Source organism: Babylonia areolata, chromosome 2 (assembly GCF_041734735.1).
Source record: "Babylonia areolata isolate BAREFJ2019XMU chromosome 2, ASM4173473v1, whole genome shotgun sequence".
NCBI classification, from domain to species: domain Eukaryota; kingdom Metazoa; phylum Mollusca; class Gastropoda; order Neogastropoda; family Buccinidae; genus Babylonia; species Babylonia areolata.
The window spans coordinates 19,682,487-19,701,770 of NC_134877.1; the positions used below are offsets into that span (position 1 = coordinate 19,682,487).

The 19,284-nt window shown below is 38.5% G+C and overlaps 2 protein-coding genes across 2 annotated transcripts in view; one reads left to right on the forward strand and one right to left on the reverse strand.

The window, feature by feature from the left end:
- Nucleotides 1-11,967, forward strand: part of LOC143298836 (putative E3 ubiquitin-protein ligase HECTD2) — a 43,545-nt gene extending 31,578 nt beyond the window's left edge. The window contains exons 18-20 of the mRNA XM_076611836.1: nt 1,166-1,281; nt 2,854-2,994; nt 6,170-11,967. Of these exons, the coding sequence (XP_076467951.1) occupies nt 1,166-1,281; nt 2,854-2,994; nt 6,170-6,290 (378 nt within the window). The 3' untranslated portion in view covers nt 6,291-11,967. The remainder of the gene's footprint in view (nt 1-1,165; nt 1,282-2,853; nt 2,995-6,169) is intronic.
- A 138-nt stretch (nt 11,968-12,105) lies between these two features.
- The window catches only part of LOC143298845 (fatty acid desaturase 6-like), a 7,750-nt gene continuing 571 nt past the window's right edge, over nt 12,106-19,284 (reverse strand). The window contains exons 1-2 of the mRNA XM_076611846.1: nt 18,670-19,284; nt 12,106-16,600 (exon numbers count right to left, since the gene is read on the reverse strand). The exon at nt 18,670-19,284 is cut by the window's right edge and continues 571 nt beyond it. Of these exons, the coding sequence (XP_076467961.1) occupies nt 16,396-16,600; nt 18,670-19,284 (820 nt within the window). The 3' untranslated portion in view covers nt 12,106-16,395. The remainder of the gene's footprint in view (nt 16,601-18,669) is intronic.

Consider the following 19,284-nt stretch of genomic DNA (forward strand, 5'->3'; position numbering starts at 1 on the left):
ATTTGTACAGTCCATGATGATGAAACGGGTCTGTGATAAAAACAAAAAACATAGGCAGATAGGTAATGTATGCAGTAATTTTATCTTTTTTTCCCCCTGCTTGCAGTGAAGGTTATATTTCTCAAGAAAAATACATGTAACCCAATTTCACAAAAAGTCATCAAAATTGCAAAACATATAATCAGATTCCATCAAAAACCAGTGAAGCATTACACAGAAGAATCTACTTCAAGTCTTATATTAGTTGTCCTTAAAGTGAAGTAATTCTGGATCGTTTTTGTTGGTTCCCTGTAGCGCTAAAGGGTTCTTCATCTTGTTCATATTTTCATTTTGTCTTATCAGAAGATATGGACAAACAAGTTTGGGGGTACTTCTAGCTGTTATATTCAAGTGAGTGGAAAACCCCCAACTTTGTTGAGAATTTGTACATCAGTGTTCAAGCAGTATTCATAGGAAAGAGAAAAAAAAAATTAGGAAGAAGATTGCAGCCATGTTACTGATTGTGACATGCAACAGGTACCCTGTTCTTTTGTTCTTTTTGTTGTTGTTTGTTTGTTTTTAAGCCTTTGTATGGAGTTGCAAGGGGACTGGAGGAGGGTGGAGGAGAGGGTAGGGTGAAGGCAAGGCAGAAAGACAAGTACCTGAGAACAGAGGCATAGCACAAAGTGGGGAAGCTAAAATGGAGTCCATGAAAGTGATCCTTCGGCAGGGAGAAAGTGAACCTCATATAACTGAATGAGACGATAAACCCAGCTCCCATGTGCAGCATGCACTTAGCACAGGTAATAGAACCCATGGTAAGAAAAAGAGTTGTTCCTGGCTAAATTCTGTTGAAAAACCCACTGATGCCCTCTTCCCTGGGAAAGCAGCCCCAATGAATTTCACAAAAAGCTGTCTGTTGTGAAGAAGGTACTACACTGCTCTGTTCTTCACGACACAACATTCCACTCCACTGCATTCCATAGCACTGTGCTGCACTCCAACACAACACAACACAACACAACACAACACAATACAATACAATACAATTCAATACAGCACAACACTATACAATACAACACAATACAATATTATTTCCTAGACTGTTTGATGTGAAAGAGACAGAAGAGAGTGTGATGGCTGTGGAAGGCGTGAGAGGACTGTGAGTGGTGTGGGCTGTGCACAGATGCTGCGGCCAGAAGAGGTGGAGATGCTGGTGTGTGGCAACCCTACACTGGTGATGAGTGAACTGAAGAAGGTCACTGTGTATGATGGCTACACTCAGCAAGACAGCACCATCAGGTGAGTGACACACAGTGACAGGTGGGGCTGGGTGGTCATTGTGTATGACGGCTACTGACAGCAAGACAGCACCATCATAATATTATGGTCATTGTGTATGACAGCAAGACAGCACAGTCATATTATGGTCATTGTGTATGACGGCTACTGACAGCAAGACAGCGCCATCATAATATTATGGTCATTGTGTATGACTGCTACTGACAGCAAGACAGCACCATCATAATATTATGGTCATTGTGTATGACAGCTACTGACAGCAAGACAGCACCATCATAATATTATGGTCATTGTGTATGACTGCTACTGACAGCAAGACAGCGCCATCATAATATTATGGTCATTGTGTATGACGGCTACTGACAGCAAGACAGCACCATCATAATATTATGGTCATTGTGTATGACTGCTACTGACAGCAAGACAGCACCATCATAATATTATGGTCATTGTGTATGACAGCTACTGACAGCAAGACAGCACTGTCATATTATGGTCATTGTGTATGACGGCTGCTGACAGCAAGACAGCACCGTCATATTATTATGGTCATTGTGTATGACTGCTACTGACAGCAAGACAGCACCATCATAATATTATGGTCATTGTGTATGACGGCTACTGACAGCAAGACAGCACCATCATATTATTATGGTCATTGTGTATGACAGCTACTGACAGCAAGACAGCACCATCATAATATTATGGTCATTGTGTATGACAGCTACTGACAGCAAGACAGCGCCATCATAATATTATGGTCATTGTGTATGACGGCTACTGACAGCAAGACAGCACCATCATATTATTATGGTCATTGTGTATGACGGCTACTGACAGCAAGACAGCACCGTCATATTATTATGGTCATTGTGTATGACGGCTACTGACAGCAAGACAGCACCATCATATTATTATGGTCATTGTGTATGACGGCTACTGACAGCAAGACAGCACCATCATAATATTATGGTCATTGTGTATGACAGCTACTGACAGCAAGACAGCACCATCATAATATTATGGTCATTGTGTATGACAGCAAGACAGCGCCATCATAATATTATGGTCATTGTGTATGACGGCTACTGACAGCAAGACAGCACCATCATAATATTATGGTCATTGTGTATGACGGCTACTGACAGCAAGACAGCACAGTCAGGTGAGAGACCCACATTGACAGGTGGAGGTGGTCATTGTGTATGATGACTACTGACGGATTTTCAGCTGATGTTGTATTGGGAACACTGAAGAAGAAGCTGATGTTGTGTGAATGTGAGTCTGTGCCAAGCTTATGTGCATGATAATCCAGTCATGGATGATGTCAGTCTAATCTCTCTTGATTTTGACTCCAGGAATGAAGTTTGTTTTGACTTTGAATGTTGATCTTTTTTTTTTTTTGGTTGATCTTTTCTGGGGTTTTTTGTTGTTGTTGTTTTTTACATGTGCCGTACAATGTTCTGTGTATTGTTAATTTTTATTTTTTTAATGATGCTAAGTGCCATATGGTCCGGAAAATATGGTAGCATAGCAAAGAGCTGAAGATACCAAGCATAGAATACTGTGCAGGTACTTCTGGGATGTGGTTCTTCACATGCCCCTGGACATGCAGAAAAAGCTGTTGCTGTTCGCCACAGGCAGCGACCGTGTCCCAATTGGTGGCATGGGTGAGATGACCTTCAAGATATCACGCATCAACGACCTGGATTTGTAAGTGCATTGAATAGTCTGTGTAAAAGAATGTACAATTGTCGATACCAACTTGTGTACAAAAAAAACTTGATTATCTACAGATTGGCTACTGGTGCATAGATCTCTGTATTGTTTAGGGGACATTTTTATTTGTTTCTGTCAATTTGTGAGAGGTAATTTGTAGGTTTGGTATTTGTCACAACTCATGACAGTCTCGTGTAGAGTTTGTCTTGTGTGTGCCCTTCCCCTTTTACTCTCTCCAGCTGGTCTGTCATGTTTTTTGTGTGGAGCTCCGTTTTACATTTTTTCACATGCAATCGTGGAGTCGTGTTTTGCGTTCCTGTCACTGCTGAGCAGAGGTTCAAGTCTCTCTGTTCTGTCAGTGACACTTCTCCAGGCTTTTCGCCCGCGGCCTTCTTGGAGGAAGGTCGTGTCTGTTGGGTTTGGGGCTTTTTGCCCAGTTGGCACCCTCACGTTGGGATACGTTTTCCTCCGGGTGGCCATGTTTTCTGTGTTCTGTGTGCTCCAGCAAAGAGGGTAGGAGTGCCCTGCTGGACATGTCGTCTGTATTTTTTTAATTTCCAGCGTCAGGGTAGTAGTACCTGGTTGGCAGCATTCCACTTCCTGTGTTGGCCTGGCAGCGTTGTTGCTCCAGCTGGTGCTGACTGCTGTTTTCCTGTTGCCTTCTTCTCATCACTGTTGTCTTTCGTACACCAAGCTTTGTTGTCTTCGTTTTCCTCAGTTTTTGCCATTCATCATCGTCTTCTCTTGTGGTGTGCAGAGTGCTTCAGTATTTTTTTCATTTGTTTATAAAACATCCTAAGTGTACACATAACATTCTTTAAACCACTGGACTCTGGTTTCCGCTGGTCAGCCATTTCTTTAAGTTCTGTGTTTCATGTTTATTTATCCACTGTGTCATTTGAGTGTATCAGTTGTTGCGGCTGGGATTGTGGTGATTGTTTTGTTTGGCACGTTCTGTGTGTGATTGAATTAATGTGTGTTAACTCTGATTTATTTCAGTCTGTGTTTGTGTTGTCTGGGTGTTAGTGCTGGGTTGGGTAGGGGGTTCCAGTCCGTTCTCTTACAGGGCGTGACAGCATTATTACCTCTTTTCTAGGCTGCCAGCCCCCTTCTTTGGTGGAGAAATGTATGCTAAATGTATTAGAGGGGTTATGGGTTTTTTTCATGAACGTTTAAAAATATTACTCTATTTGGCTCTTGTGTGTGTCTGTCCATACATGTGTGCGTGTTTGTGATTTGCAAGGTCAGTTGACATACAGCATAGCATGATTAAAGATTCTGCTATAGCCTTTACAGTCATCCCTGTCAGAAAGATTGTATGCTGAAGTATTGTCACATTTATTTGATAAATTTAGCCACGAAATTACTATTCGGTACTTACATTACTTAAACACAGACACTTTGAAGGTACTCCTTTACATGCTGATAAATCTCTTTGCTGCACTATTTATGATGAAAATATGAAATAATTCGGATCAGTATAAAAATCACGAGGGCACTAGCCAGCGGGACAAAGGGGAGGTTACCTACTTCCGGGAGGTTATCGGCCGTAGTTTCGTTTTCTCCGCATAGGCGGATAGTAGTTTGTAAGGACAGGAATGTCAGACCCCTGCCGGAGTCTGCACTAGTTGGGTCACGGTAAGTATGTTATTTAAACGTAATTTTAGATAGAAAATTTCCTTTACAGTGCATTGATTTGAAGCCTTCCGAAAGAGGGAAAGTAAATCTTTCCATTTTTTTGTTCAGTGAGAAAAATGATATTAGATTCACAAAAAAGGTTATGTGCATGTTTATTTTCCTTGTTAACAACTGAAAACAGCACTGTTTACCTGAAGCCAGCATACTCAGGCACTCACTTTCTATGCTTGAATCATTGTACAGACTCCACTGGCATGTAAACAGGCATCGCAGACCTGCAGACACAAAACACAGATAAAGACCAGGTGTTAGCAGTGTGTGAGCAGACCTTTAGACCTGCAGACAAATCCACAGACACAATGACCAGGTGTTAGCAATGTTTGAACAGACCTTTAGACCTGCAGACGCAAACCCACAGATAAATGACCAGGTGTTAGCAATGTGTGAGCATACCTTTAGACCTGCAGACAGATAAATGACCAGGTGTTAGCAATGTGTGAACAGACCTTTAGACCTGCAGACAAATCCACAGATAAATGACCAGGTGTTAGCAATGTGTGAACAGACCTTTAGATCTGCAGACGCAAACCCACAGATAAATGACCAGGTGTTAGCAATGTGTGAGCATACCTTTAGACCTGCAGACAGATAAATGACCAGGTGTTAGCAATGTGTGAACAGACCTTTAGACCTGCAGACAAATCCACAGATGAATGACCAGGTGTTAGCAATGTGTGAATAGACCTTTAGACCCGTAGACACAACTACACAGATACAACGACCAGGTGTTAGCAATGTGTGAACAGACCTTTAGACCTGTAGACAGATAAATGACCAGGTGTTAGCAATGTGCGAACAGACCTTTAGACCTGCAGACAAATCCACAGATGAATGACCAGGTGTTAGCAATGTGTGAACAGACCTTTAGACCTGTAGACACAAATCCACAGATACAATGACAAGGTGTTGGCAATGTGTGAGCAGACCTTTAGACCTGTAGACAGATAAATGACCATGTGTTATAATGTGTGAACAGACCTTTAGACCCATAGACACAAATACACAGATACAATGACCAGGTGTTAGCAATGTGTGAACAGACCTTTAGACCTGTAGACACAAATCCACAGGGAAATGACCAGGTGTTGGCAATGTGTGAGCAGACCTTTAGACCCGTAGACACAAATCCACAGATACAATGACCAGGTGTTAGCAGTGTGTGAACAGACCTTTAGACCTGTAGACAGATAAATGACCAGGTGTTAGCAATGTGTAAACAGACCTTTAGACCCGTAGACACAAATCCACAGATACAATGACCAGGTGTTAGCAGTGTGTGAACATACCTTTAGACCTGCAGACGCAAACCCACAGATACAATGACCAGGTGTTAGCAATGTGTGAACAGACCTTTAGACCTGTAGACACAAACCCACATATGATGTAAGTCATGTGTGAGCAGATCACAGACCTTTTCCACTCAGGTATACAGACTGTGAACAGAGGCCTGCAGTTAGTGTGTGGTGCGCAGGTTGCCCATGTCCCACACCTGTTTCAACCAGCTGGTTCTTCCTCCCTACAAGAGCCGCAAAGTGCTGAAGCAGAAGATCCTGACAGCCATCCAGAATGCAGAGGGCTTCGGTCTGGAGTGACCATGTCAGCCAGTGTCAGACAACCCATGTCCAACACAGCCCCCTCTCTTTACTTGGTATTATTTTGTTTTGACTTGACTCCAGTGGTCGGAGGAGCACACCTTCATGACTTTTTTTTTTTTTTTTTTTTTTTTTTCATTATTGGTTTATTTTAATGGATTTTTTTTTTTTTTTTAATGTGTGATAGCTTTGCACTCTGTTCTTCACATTTTGACAGTATTCAGTGCTTGGTGTAATATTTATGATAAGGAATCTGACTGTTATATTTTGTTAAACTTTTTTTTTTTTTTTTTTTTTTTTTTTTTTTGCTGGGACTTTTGTACTTACTTTTTGATGAAATTGTTCATGGCTTGATCAAGAGCAGTAGACTGTGATCTTGTATGTATATTTACACATTTTGATTATATGACATGAAATCTACTTGCATGATGAAGATGGTAGCACTTACAGTAAGAACTGCATTGTGACAAGTCATGTATTCACTTTATGATTATAATGTAAAGAGTTGCCCCTTTGATACAGATCAGGGGGGTTAACCAGGTTGTGAGCGTGTTGTCTTTGCTGATTGTTCCCCCCCCCCCACACACACACACCCCCTCCCATTCCCCACTCCCCACACTCCCCCCTTCAACCTTCCTGTTCACCTGTTGCGCATCTTGATGCTTCAGTCCATCTGATGATGTCAGTTTGGTGTCAGGTAGGTCCCCTTTCAACTGCCGTCCATGCCCCCCTCACCGCGAGACAGTAGTCCCAAGCAGGGTGTTCACAAAGTGACTGAGTTCATACTGCTGTCCCCACTGCTGAGGTACCAGAGAATAAAAACAGTTTGAATTGATTCAGTAAGAACATGAAATGGAGCATGAGTGAGGGGTGTTTGTGACAAGATTGTCCACATTGACGTAAATGAGACAGCTGTATGGCTTTGCATGTTTGTTTGTTGTGCAGTCACACATCAGCCACTGCTTTTAGATACACATCATTCTGAAATTGGACTCTCATTTGGTTGATGATTATTGATTTTGAAAAAAAAAAATCAAATGATATTAGAAAGATATCTTCAGATGCTGTTTTCAGCAGTTTGTTATCAGTAAGAAGTCCTCGGGTAATCTGTCATTCACTTTGTTTAACCCTTTCACTTCTGAAACTATTTGCGATTTTTGCAAAATAGTCACCAACCTCAAGAAAAATCACAAAAATTACAATTATAGTCAAAAGTATTTTGTATATATATTGAATGAAAATGAATTGAGGATAAAATTATCAAGTTCAATGTTGACAGGATGAGATAACTCCCAATCAGGGGAAGAGATCTAAGATTTTTAGAAGAAAAGACACAAAATTTTAGTTTGTTCAGATATTTTATTGGTGGAAATGGTGCTAGAATACTAGCAAATGTATTAGACACAACAACTAAGTGAAATTATGTTCTTTCCTCCAGTGCCATGTTGTTTTTAACAGAAATACTTTTCATAAACACATACACCCATACACACACCCTCCCACCCAAACACCCACAAACACTATCACACTATAGTGATAGTACAATACACAAGCTCACTGTAAACAGTATTTAGGCTTGAAGCTTGCATTTGGAGGGTTGCATCGTAAATGAAAACCCCAAAAAGAAGGTTTCAAGCTAAAATATTGGGTTTTTTCTACACCCACTTCCAGCATGATCCCGCCCACTTCCTGTCGATGTACCTTGTGGCATGTAATCATCACCAGGGTAACCAGAATCACTTCATTTGATCAACAACGACATTACTTAGGTTTTCTACAATGTTTTGTGGTTGCTATTGTTGACGTGTGGAAAATTAAACAAAATTCTAGCCCCCTCTTCTGTACCATACATCCTGGCAGCCATGTTGACATGCTCAACAACTCATGGATTCACAAAACAAAACAAAACAAAACAAAAGACATCAAAACTGAGCTTGAACTTGCTGAGATATTTCTTTGAACACTCATCAAGGCAGTCACCATTTGCAATAAAGTAAGTGTGTGCAGATGAGGGTTTGGACAGTTGAAAATGCAGTTAACCCTAAACCATGTGTGTTGGCCTCGCAGAATGTGCCTGCCTGGGAAGCAAGAGAATCTGAGGGCACTGGTTTGAATTCCACAGTCACCAGTATTTTCTTCCCCTCCACTAGACCTTGGGTGATGGTCTGGACTCTAGTCATTCGGATGAGACGATAAACAGAGGTCCCGTATTCAGCATGCTCGAAGCGCATGTAAATGAGCCCATGACAAAAAAATGGTTGTTCCTGGCAAAATTACTGTAGAAAATTCCACTTCTGGGGGAAAACAAATAAAGCTGCAGGCAGGAAAAAAAAATTAATGGATGGTGCTCTCAGTGTAGTCAAACACTCTCAATTTCACACACAGAAATCTGTAATGAGAAAAAGAGTAATACATTACAAAACAATATCCGTGTTCAGAAGTGAAAGGCTTAATATAGCATGGTGCATCATGATTTTTGTCTCACATGTGTTTACACACATATCAGTCTGAATAATAACCCTGTGTTTCAGTTGTGTCTGTGTGTGTGTCTATGTAGTCAGTAAGCTTTGTAACAAGTTGATTTTCTCTGGAAATACTGTGTCTGTCAATACCAGATTTGTATTAAACACAGAAAAAAAAATCCACTCCTACCAATAGGAGGGTGTAAGTCTTCTGGATTAAACTGTATATCTGGATTGCGAACATTTTATTTCGTTTAGTTTCTGGTTTAATTTGTTCAGCCTATGGATACACAAGATTTGATTGGGTTGTTCCTGGTTTGTTGCAGTTTGAAGACAGCAATATTTCTTGTCTGTTGTTAAAAGAAAAATAAGTTTTGCTGTCAGAAGAGGGCGCTAGTCAGGGATGCAAAGGGAAGGTAACCTACTTCGGGAGGTTATCGGCCGTAGCTACTTTTGTTTTCTCCGCATAGGTGGGTAGTAGTTTGCACAGGACAGGAATCAGACCCCTGCCAGAGTCTGCACTAGTGGGTCACGTTAAGTATGTTACTTAAGCGTAATTTGAGGAAGAAAATTTCCTTTATGGACACAATGCACAGAATGACATGAAGACACCAGCGACGAGATAAATGTAATCCTACAAGTTGTTTTGGTATTCATGAAATGCTGATCTGATGTGGTTATGGTTTGGTGTTTGTTTTTTTGTCAGTGAGCATAAAACTTGTGATTTTGAGCACCTTGTCTTTAGTAGCCTTCTGTATTAACAGGTGTGCAGGCCATCCAAATTGAAAAGAGATTGGACTAAAGATGAATAAAAATTTAAAAAACTAAGCCGTGAATGGATCACAGATTTCAGACAGTGATTTCTTTTGAAGGTTTTTTTTTTTTATCACCCATTACTTTTTGCCACATTTTTTTTCTGAAGTATTCATGATAGAGTATGAGTGCTGATTTAATTGCTGTGCTTAGAGTGAGAGCGTATTCATGACAGAGTATGATTGCTGATTTAATTGCTGTGCTTAGAGCGAGAGCCTGAACACATGCTCTGCATTTCTATCAAACCATAATGCAGGGACAATGCAAGGAGAGTGAGCCTCCAGACAACAGCAAAGATGGTGTGTGTATGTGTGTGTGTATGAGAGAGAGAGAGTGAGAGCATGTAAATGTGTGTTGTTACTTTTTGAACTAGTCATCAGCTTCTGTTTGTCCATTTTTTGGCCTGTTGATCATGTTTCTGCCTCTGAAGAATTTTTTTCTGGATTAATTTTTAAAAACATTCATGAATAGGGTCCAAATACAACACTCACTGTGTATTTGACATAGCAGTATTCAAGCATATGAACCATGCATAACACTTTGATATTACAAAGGTGTTGCTCATTTGAGCTCGGTCATTCTTTTCCATCTGATCAGCACCATCTCCTACCTTATTTGTTACTATGAGAGACATGGACAGTCAATGGTGATTGCTGGAATCCATTTTATTATTGTTCTAAAAAAATTTATTATGATACACACACGTTACTATGTTGATCCAGACATGGATTTTACCTGTGTTTTTTTCCTGCCTGAGTTTTTCAGTGGGTTTGTATAAGCAGCTAGTGTGAATTGTTTTACTATGCATGCTGACAGTATTTTATTCTTTTTGTGTTTACTATGACCCTAAATTTCATATCTGGCTGTTGGTATATATTGAACCCAAGGAAAAGTATGAAGTATGTCATTTTGTTGGTCAGTTTTTTTCGGGGACTGTTTTTATTGTTGTTGTTTTTTCATTTGTTTATTTGTTTGCAGTTGCAGTCATTTCAGGAAAGGTAAAACTGCTGGAGTTGTGATGTATGTATTTGCAGTAAACTCCATCAGATGAATTAGAAGATTTGTGCAAAATAGTTGACTGTATTGTTTACATCATTTTGTGGATCAGTCTTGGATGCGAAAGGGAAAATTAAAAGGAAAATATCTTGACAGTTTATTGTTTGTTATTTCTCGCATTGTATGTGCGATTGCTTTAAGAGTTATGTAAAAAGGGTGCATTTTATTATGTTTGTTCAGTGTCATGTAATTGATTACTGAGGATATCTGTCTGGTACTGAAGTTTATTGTTTTGTTCTTGTGCATGTTTTTCTTCACAACAGCATGAAGTGATATACCACATTCCATCCATTTTCAGGTGAGCACCATTATCTGTGATACAGTTTCAAAGTTTGTGTTGGCACTGTTATGGTGCAAGCGATGTGATTCTGCATGCACTGGTTTTACATTTTATTTTTCTGTGTATATTCTTGAATATATGCATGTGTGAATGAGTATGTGAAATATTCTTACATCAGGTATTTTTGGCATAAAATTGTACATTATTTTTGGTGGAGCTTTCTTAGCTCCATGTTTATTCAGTGTTGAGGCATACCTTGCATGTGAACCTTTTTCTGGAGGACAGCTGGGGTTTTTTGTGGAATCTGACGATATACAGATGACTCACATATATACAGAACATCATATTCCCACACAGACTTGATATTCTGTATGTGTCTCTATTGAACTTTGAATTGGGCTTCATTGACTAACAAACTGAAACTTTAGGTGTATATATTCTCACACACGCTTGTCTTTTCTTGCGGACAAGCATCCAATTTTTTTGTTGTACTTTGTATTTTGTTGGCTGAATTTTTTAAAAATTGTTCAAAATACTGTGACTGCCAGAGAATAACTGTGTGTATACAGTTCAAACCTGTCGTTTTGAAATTAAAAGAAGTGGTGAAAATCAATACAGCGCTTTTTGTGACAAAAACGCTGTTCATGTAAGTCCATGTTTAAATGCAAATAATAGATAGGTGAGGGTACATCATGAAAAGTACAAGCAGTTACATGTACTACAACTTAACAGCCATCCTGGCCAGTCATGTGACCAATCAATAACAGCATGCTTACTGTGTTCATACACTGTTTGAGCAACTGTTTTCATTTCAAAATGTGAGAGGCAAGCATCTCTATATACAATACAAAAGTAACTGCATTCCTTGGATCTTTGATCTGTAAGAAATGCTATATTAAGATACTAAGTCCTTTTTATTATTATTATTATTTTGTTTTTATTTTTATTTTAATAAATTTAAAAATACCTCCCATGTCATTTTAATTTGAATCATAAATTTGATGTGCATTGACACTTGTTAATATTTTTAGGCGACAGGATTTTGTAATACAGAGATGAAATATATTATTATGACAAAATACGGGAAAAAGATTGCAAGAAAAAAAAAATCCAATACTTACTTAGCCTTCTACACACACACACACACACACACACACACACATACACACACATGAAGACTCACACACAAAACACATAGACACAGTTTGTTTGTACTGTTTATTGAAATAAAAATTGAAATCATATCAACTTCATCATCAGTGATCTACACCAAGCCGCAAAGTAAAATGGAGGCTCATTTGCTGGATGGACTATTCACACAAGATAAAATATTTGTTTTACTTGATCACAGGACCCTCTCAGATATTTTACTTTTTCCACAAAAAGCCACAGAAGTATGGGAAATGTTTACCATGATTCTGTTTCCTGAAACCAGAGTGATTGACAGGTGGAAGAAAACATTGTCAGTTAACAGCTCCACCCAACAGGGTAAAGAGAGAGAGAGAAAGTGAGGGGTTGTAAATGTTCTATTAAAAAAAAAAAACAATTGTGTGAGGGATAAATGTGTGTATGGTGTGTGCTGCTAACAAGACTCGCTGGTGCACATCAACAAGAGAACGTAACCAGGACATCAAAAAGAGAAGAAAGATAACTCCCCCTTTCATTCGACTTGGAGCTTTTGGAGGACACGTGTTTTAATGTTTTTAACATGGGAGGTGAGAAGGAGCCTAAGTAAAACACAGGAGTTGTGTGTGTTGTACTGACTGACAGTGTATTGATGACTGATTTGCTTGGTTTTTGTTGGCAAGAAATAAATCACTGCTTCACTGCTGCGCCGGCCCCTGCTCCCTGTGTGTGTGTGTGTGTGAGTGAGAGAGAGAGAGAAGAGAGAGAAAACTATTTTCTTAGAAGCTGTATGTACTTTGCTGAACTGAATTTTCAACATGGGGGTGGGGGGGGGGGGGGGGTTACATACAAACATGTCCAATATTCTTAAAAATTGCATTGTTGTGTCAGGCCCAAACCCTCGTAATTCTCAACTGACTGATTAAGACAAGTCAGGGTTTTTTTTTTGTTTGTTTTTTAATTTCCCAGAAATTCACAAATTCAGGTTGGAGCCTTTGAGCATTGCACATTAATAACAACCCTTTTGTAAAAAATCAAATCACATAATTTGAGCCACATTTTTTTTTTTTTTAATAGTTGATATTCATCAGTAAGTATCTTTTGCTGTGCCAGGCCATACATATTGTTTGCAGTCAGCCCCTATGTAGGGGAAGCAAAATGTGCTAAAAAAAAAAATTTTTTAATAAAAAAGAAAGAAAAAAAAGTGCAGTCAAATGTGTGATACACAGGCCAGTAACTCCCAACCACTTCATGGTGCTCTGACACAGAACTCACCAACACAGGAGTCAAGAATACATGCCTCCAGCTATGTCATTTGGGAATCTGCTTTCTTCCTTTTTTTTTTCCTTTTCTATTTACAGCAATTTAAAAAAGCAAACAAACATGAAAAAAGTCTTCCAGTATCACAGAAAAAAATTTTAAAGACAAAAAATCCTGTAACAGCACCACACACATACAAATACCATCATGTTGCTCTCTAATTTTTTATATATTTTATATATAGTAAAGACTGTTATTCAAAAATAACAATACCAATAATACCAACACCAATAAAAGCTACAAAGAATAATGAGACATCTCAACACAATTTTACACATGTGTGAACTATGTATATCTTGAATTCCAAGTTACGCAACACCAACTCAGTCCTGTTAACAATTTTCAATTATACTTGAAAATTATTTGTGAAAGCCAACTATGTACAAAACTCAACATTGTGACAAAACTGGGTGACAAAATTATATAAAAGTTTGGAAAAGTTATGTCCTAAACATCATGAATATTTCTTACAGAATGTGCACTTTCAGAATCTATTTTTCAAATTTCTTTTTCAAAACAAACTATACAAAAACATTCAAATAACATGGACAGTGTGCAACCAGCCACAGTGGTGAAGTAATTAGCATCGCTGGCTGACAGCTGAGAGGACACAGGATCAAAACCCATCTGAGGTGGGTTTTTTCAGCCTGTGGCCAACTCCAAACCCAGAGTTAGTGCACTAAGGGCTCAAATTGGAAGGCTGGGACCACATAGTCATGGGTCATCCACCTTACTGATCCATCACCAGGAGTGTTCCTCAAATCCTGACCAAACATTGCAGGGTCTGTATCTCTCACCAGGCTGACACAGGATTTGTTATGACAGTACGGTCATGGAGTCTCGAACCTAAAAAGACCTCCATAGCAGCATCATTATCACCCCCCATCATTCATTGTCATTGCAATATACAAAACAAAAAGTCCCAATCTCTGGAGCACTCACACCCAAATAAATGACAGTGTGCTTTACATGCCGAGATAGTAATTCTACTGACCAAATATTCCAACAAAAATGGAGGCAAACCATGCCCCATCTCCCCAAAATATTTCCAATGGCCACTTCAAATTCTGGAGCAAACACACCACACACAAAATTGACTGTGTGCTTTACATGCAGAGATAGTATTCTACTGACCAAATATTCCAACAAAAACAGAGGCAAATGTAGTGCCCATCTCCCTAAAATATTTCCATTGACCCTTTCACAATTGAGCAGACAAAAAGAAAGAAAGAAACACAAATATCAAGAAACAGACAAAAAAAATATCAAGAAACAGACAAAAAAACAAACAACTGAATTCAACATAAATATCAAGTACTGACCCAATTTCGATATTTCAATTACTTTCAGTGAATTCATTCCAAATTTGGTCAGAAACCTCTGAGTGGCAATTGGTCAGTGTATCAAATACGAGCTTGATCAGGGAAAAAACAACAATAAAAAACTTAGTGGACAAGTGCAGACATACTTGACGTAAGAGACAAAGTGAATCTGGTAAATAGCTTGGACAGCTGATTATATATTATTTCTTTTCTTATGTAATGAGACATGATTATATATTATTACTTTCTTATGTAATGAGACAGTCACTTTAGAGATCATTCTCATTTAATAAGGAAGTAACTCCAGTTTCAAAAATGTACAGCTAAACAGCAGAATGTATAATATCCATTTGTTACCCAAGACTTGACAGAGGTATTCTTGTAACAGATCAAAACGGATTTTGTTGATTTGAACTATCAGTGTTATTTAGCAAGGTCTATTCACTTTCTGTTTGTCATTTTGTGATGTATTTTTTTCTACCTTAAATACTGAAACTCGGTGTGAAGAAAATATATCCTTCAGTTTCTTGTTCTTTTATGAAAAAGAATTACTTTTCACTGTACAGAATCTAGATGTTAATGTCAGTGTATATTATAATTTTCAAAAAGACGCTTTTTTTAAAATTTATAATGTATGGTATTGTAATATAAACACTGGTGTTATCTATTCATCAGTTCATTTGGATCTCAGAGCCCCACTGATCACACAGGGCTGAAACATGTCACACGACAAAGCATCAATTATTGATCAAAACAATGCCACAGACAAAAACTCTAAAAAGAACTTAAAAAAAAACCCAAAAAAAACCCCTTTTTTTTTTTTAAACGGAAGGGAATTTAAAAAAAAAAAAAAATTGATTCACACAGTACAGCAAAGATACAAAACTATACACAATATGGCTAAAAAAAAATGCCACTGGGCTTTTTACAGTTTCTAAGTGTCTTAAAATTCATTATAATCTTAAAATGCCCAATTATAAAGTCTGGATATATATACATACATACATATATATATATATATATATATATAATGATAATAATAAAGTATCTGTTCTAAAATGTGAAATACATAAAAATGGACCAGTAAGTAGAACATGAGAAAGAGAATGAGACTTGATTATCAGATTTTGTCAGAAATAAACTGAAATTTTTTTCATGAACACAGCAAGTGCATCATATATATTTACATAGATACAGACAAAGAGACAGATACATAGACACGCACACACGGAGATCTGGAAACAAAATGAGTGAGTAAAGAATAATACAATGAAAACAGAAAGAAGCAAACAAGATCATAAAATGTAAGTCAAATGGGGATGTCATGTCATGTATGTTTGTTTTCCTGTTCAACTGGTAAAATACAAATTATCAAAAGTGTCTTTGGCAAAAAGAGTATTTAGTACGCATATTCATAATGCATTTTTTTTCATACAACTTGAAGAAGGCCAGTATGAAATCATACTGGTATAAGAAAAAGAATCTGTGAATCAATAATTGTACTTTGTCCCATGTATTTGTTGAGTTTTTCCCCCTCTGTGTGAACTTTACAAGTTGATATGCTTGAGTGTTCATCAAGTCTAAAACTGAATAACTAAATCACCTCATTGCATGTTTAAGGGCTTATGTCCCACAAACATGGAAACCTTACATAAACAATACAGTATGGTTTGATCATCTTGTCATGGTTGCTAGAAATCTGGCAAAAGAAAAAGGATGCTCACTCTTTACTGGATGCCAACAAAATGGGAAATGGGGGGTGCATACACCATGAGCTCACGGTATTTGGAAAGGAAGACATGCACTCGTTCACTGTAGTTGGCTTCATTGTAAGCCATGCCGTTTTCATGGAGAAAGCGGCGAACCAGAGGCTTCACTCGCAGGCACTGCTGGTCTGATAGACGTGGGAACAAGTGATGTTCAATGTGGGCGCTGAAACCATTGTGATCATCACGTCAACACATGTCAATACATACAAGGAAGAAAAGGCTGGACACAAACACAGGAAAACAGATTTCATCTGCTGATCTGAGGATTACCGGACATGGTCATATTACCAGATAACAGACACATTTTTTTCACTTAAAAATTTATTCAATTTTAAAAAAAAATTTTTTTTTAAATTCATTTTCTTGATCCAGTTATCATCTCGTTTATAATGTCTTATCAATAATGTCTTATTAATGATGCCCGGTAGTGACGACATTTCTGTTGCAGCCATCGTCTCTCGAGACGGAAGGAGGCTGACGACAACAATTAATGATGACATTTCTAAATATTTCTCACCAGCAGAAAAGCAAATGAAGGCCTGAAGGTCACAAATTTGGGTCCTTCTCCCCCCTGCCCCCTCTCCAAAATGACAAAATTTTTCACAGTTCATGGGTACAATATATTCTTCCACCCAGTCTCTATGGGTTTTCTTTTAGCTGCCACAATTTCAGGTACCTTTCCCATCCAAATTTGATTGAGACAGCCTCCATTTCACTATCAACAGAAATGGACTGAAATCCACAAATTCTTTGTTCTGTCTCAAACTTCTGCAAGCACACATACTTGTTTTCATTTCTGCTCTGAAAAGGTGAGAAACTGCTGAGACATTTTATAAACTGGTCATGTGTTTTCATCATGATTGAAATCACCAACGTATCATAGACTGAGAGTGAATAATCCAACTTGAGACAGATATTATCTGTTTCAAGCCACATACTTCAACTCTTAGGGACAAGAGATGAAATAAGGAGAAATAAATAGACAGAACACAGGCGACTGAAACAGTCGCACTAAAGGTGAAACCACCAAATGCAACACAATACTAATGATAGACCTAACAACATGGAAAGTGGGCGAATCCAATGGAATCTGTCTTAAAATGTTAAATTCTGTGTGGCTTTCATGAACTTATCTGTGCAGAAGACACCCAGTGCCTGTTACGATGGAGAACACAAAAGACACTCTTGGTCTCTAAAATGATTTGAAATCATGTTTTGTGAACAGGCAACCATACACTTAAGCTCCTGGAACAGCTTCACCACCAACAGGGCTGCCAGATTTGTTGCAAAGATACAATCACAAGTAAAGACAAAGGATTTGAAAGCAGCAAAGGCAAACACACACACACACACACACACATTTTATATAATCTATACATATAGAATGAAAGATATGAAGTTTCATGGTTACATGCTTCATCTTCAGTTGCCGCCCCATTTGCACTGCACATCATGTTTGTTGGTGTTGGTTTTGTTGATTGGTTGGATGACTGGCTGATTGATAGGCTGGACTGTAACTGGTATAGCACTCTCCACCTCTTTATTGACTCACTTGTGTAAACAAAGTGAGTCTATGTTTTAACCCGGTGTTCGGTTGTCTGTGTGTGTGTGTGTGTGTCCGTGTGTCTGTGTGTGTCCGTGGTAAACTTTAACACTGACATTTTCTCTGCAAATACTTTGTCAGTTGACACCAAATTTGGCATAAAAATAGGAAAAATTCAGTTCTTTCCAGTCATCTTGTTTAAAACAATATTGCACCTCTGGGATGGGCACAAAAAAATAAAAAAGAAGCCTAATTATATGCAAACTGCATTTACTGTTATATTTATATTTTTTGTATTCTCTAAACTTGGCACTTTGACCTCTTATTCTGATACAACAACTAGAGTAGTCATTATTATCATTTTTTGTTCAAACAGGAACTTCTTTTGCTAAGCATGGAATTTTTATTTATTTTGCAAACGTTTTGGTGCAGATAGTAAAAAAGGAAAATTACTCTGTAATTAATGCTAGGGGATGTAATTTATCACAAGTGAGTCTTGAAGGCCTTGCCTCTCTTGTTAGTGGCATGCAAATGTGTAGGTGCTATATTTCTAATTGTATGTATGTTCATAAGTAAATCTAAATCACAAATTACTGGTTGGGCTGTTGGTATAAAACTGTCATTGCGTAAGTTTTGTTTTTTTATGTTCAAAGTTTACTTTTTATCAAACTCTTTAGTTCTCTTCTTACCTGATAATACTGTGTCCAAAGCAATGATCAAGCAAAAGGTTGCGGTTCAGGTTGAGGACACCTGAGGACATCTGGTAGATCTTCTTGGGTCGGTCCTTCAGATCGTACATGGGCAGTCCAATGTGCTGGAATACATTGACATGGATATATGGGATAGACAGCACTCCACGACTGATCACTGTCATGACTAAGGCCTGCAGGAAACTGAAGCCTGACACCTGCATGAAGAGTGTGAAATTAGCCCACAGCCCGAAGCATGCCAGCATCAGAAAACGGCAAAGAGCAGACCACTGTCCCCAAAGTGAGCCAATAGCAACAAGCGGCGTAATGGCAGGAACAAGAAGAGGTGTGACAAACATGTAGAGATAGGGCGGTACCATGGGCACTTTCCATGTACTGGAGTCACCAATGCCCAAGATATTTGTGTATGCGTGGTGCTGCTTCACATGGAGCTCATGAGAGGCTTCAGTTGGGAAAGTGCCACAGATGTCAGAGAAGAAATACCCCAGCAGACGATTAATGGGTGCTGATTGCACTACCGCACGGTGTGATGTAAGGTGATTACCCTTGACTGCCAGAGTAGAGTGACAGCAACCAAGCAGGAAGACTCCCAAA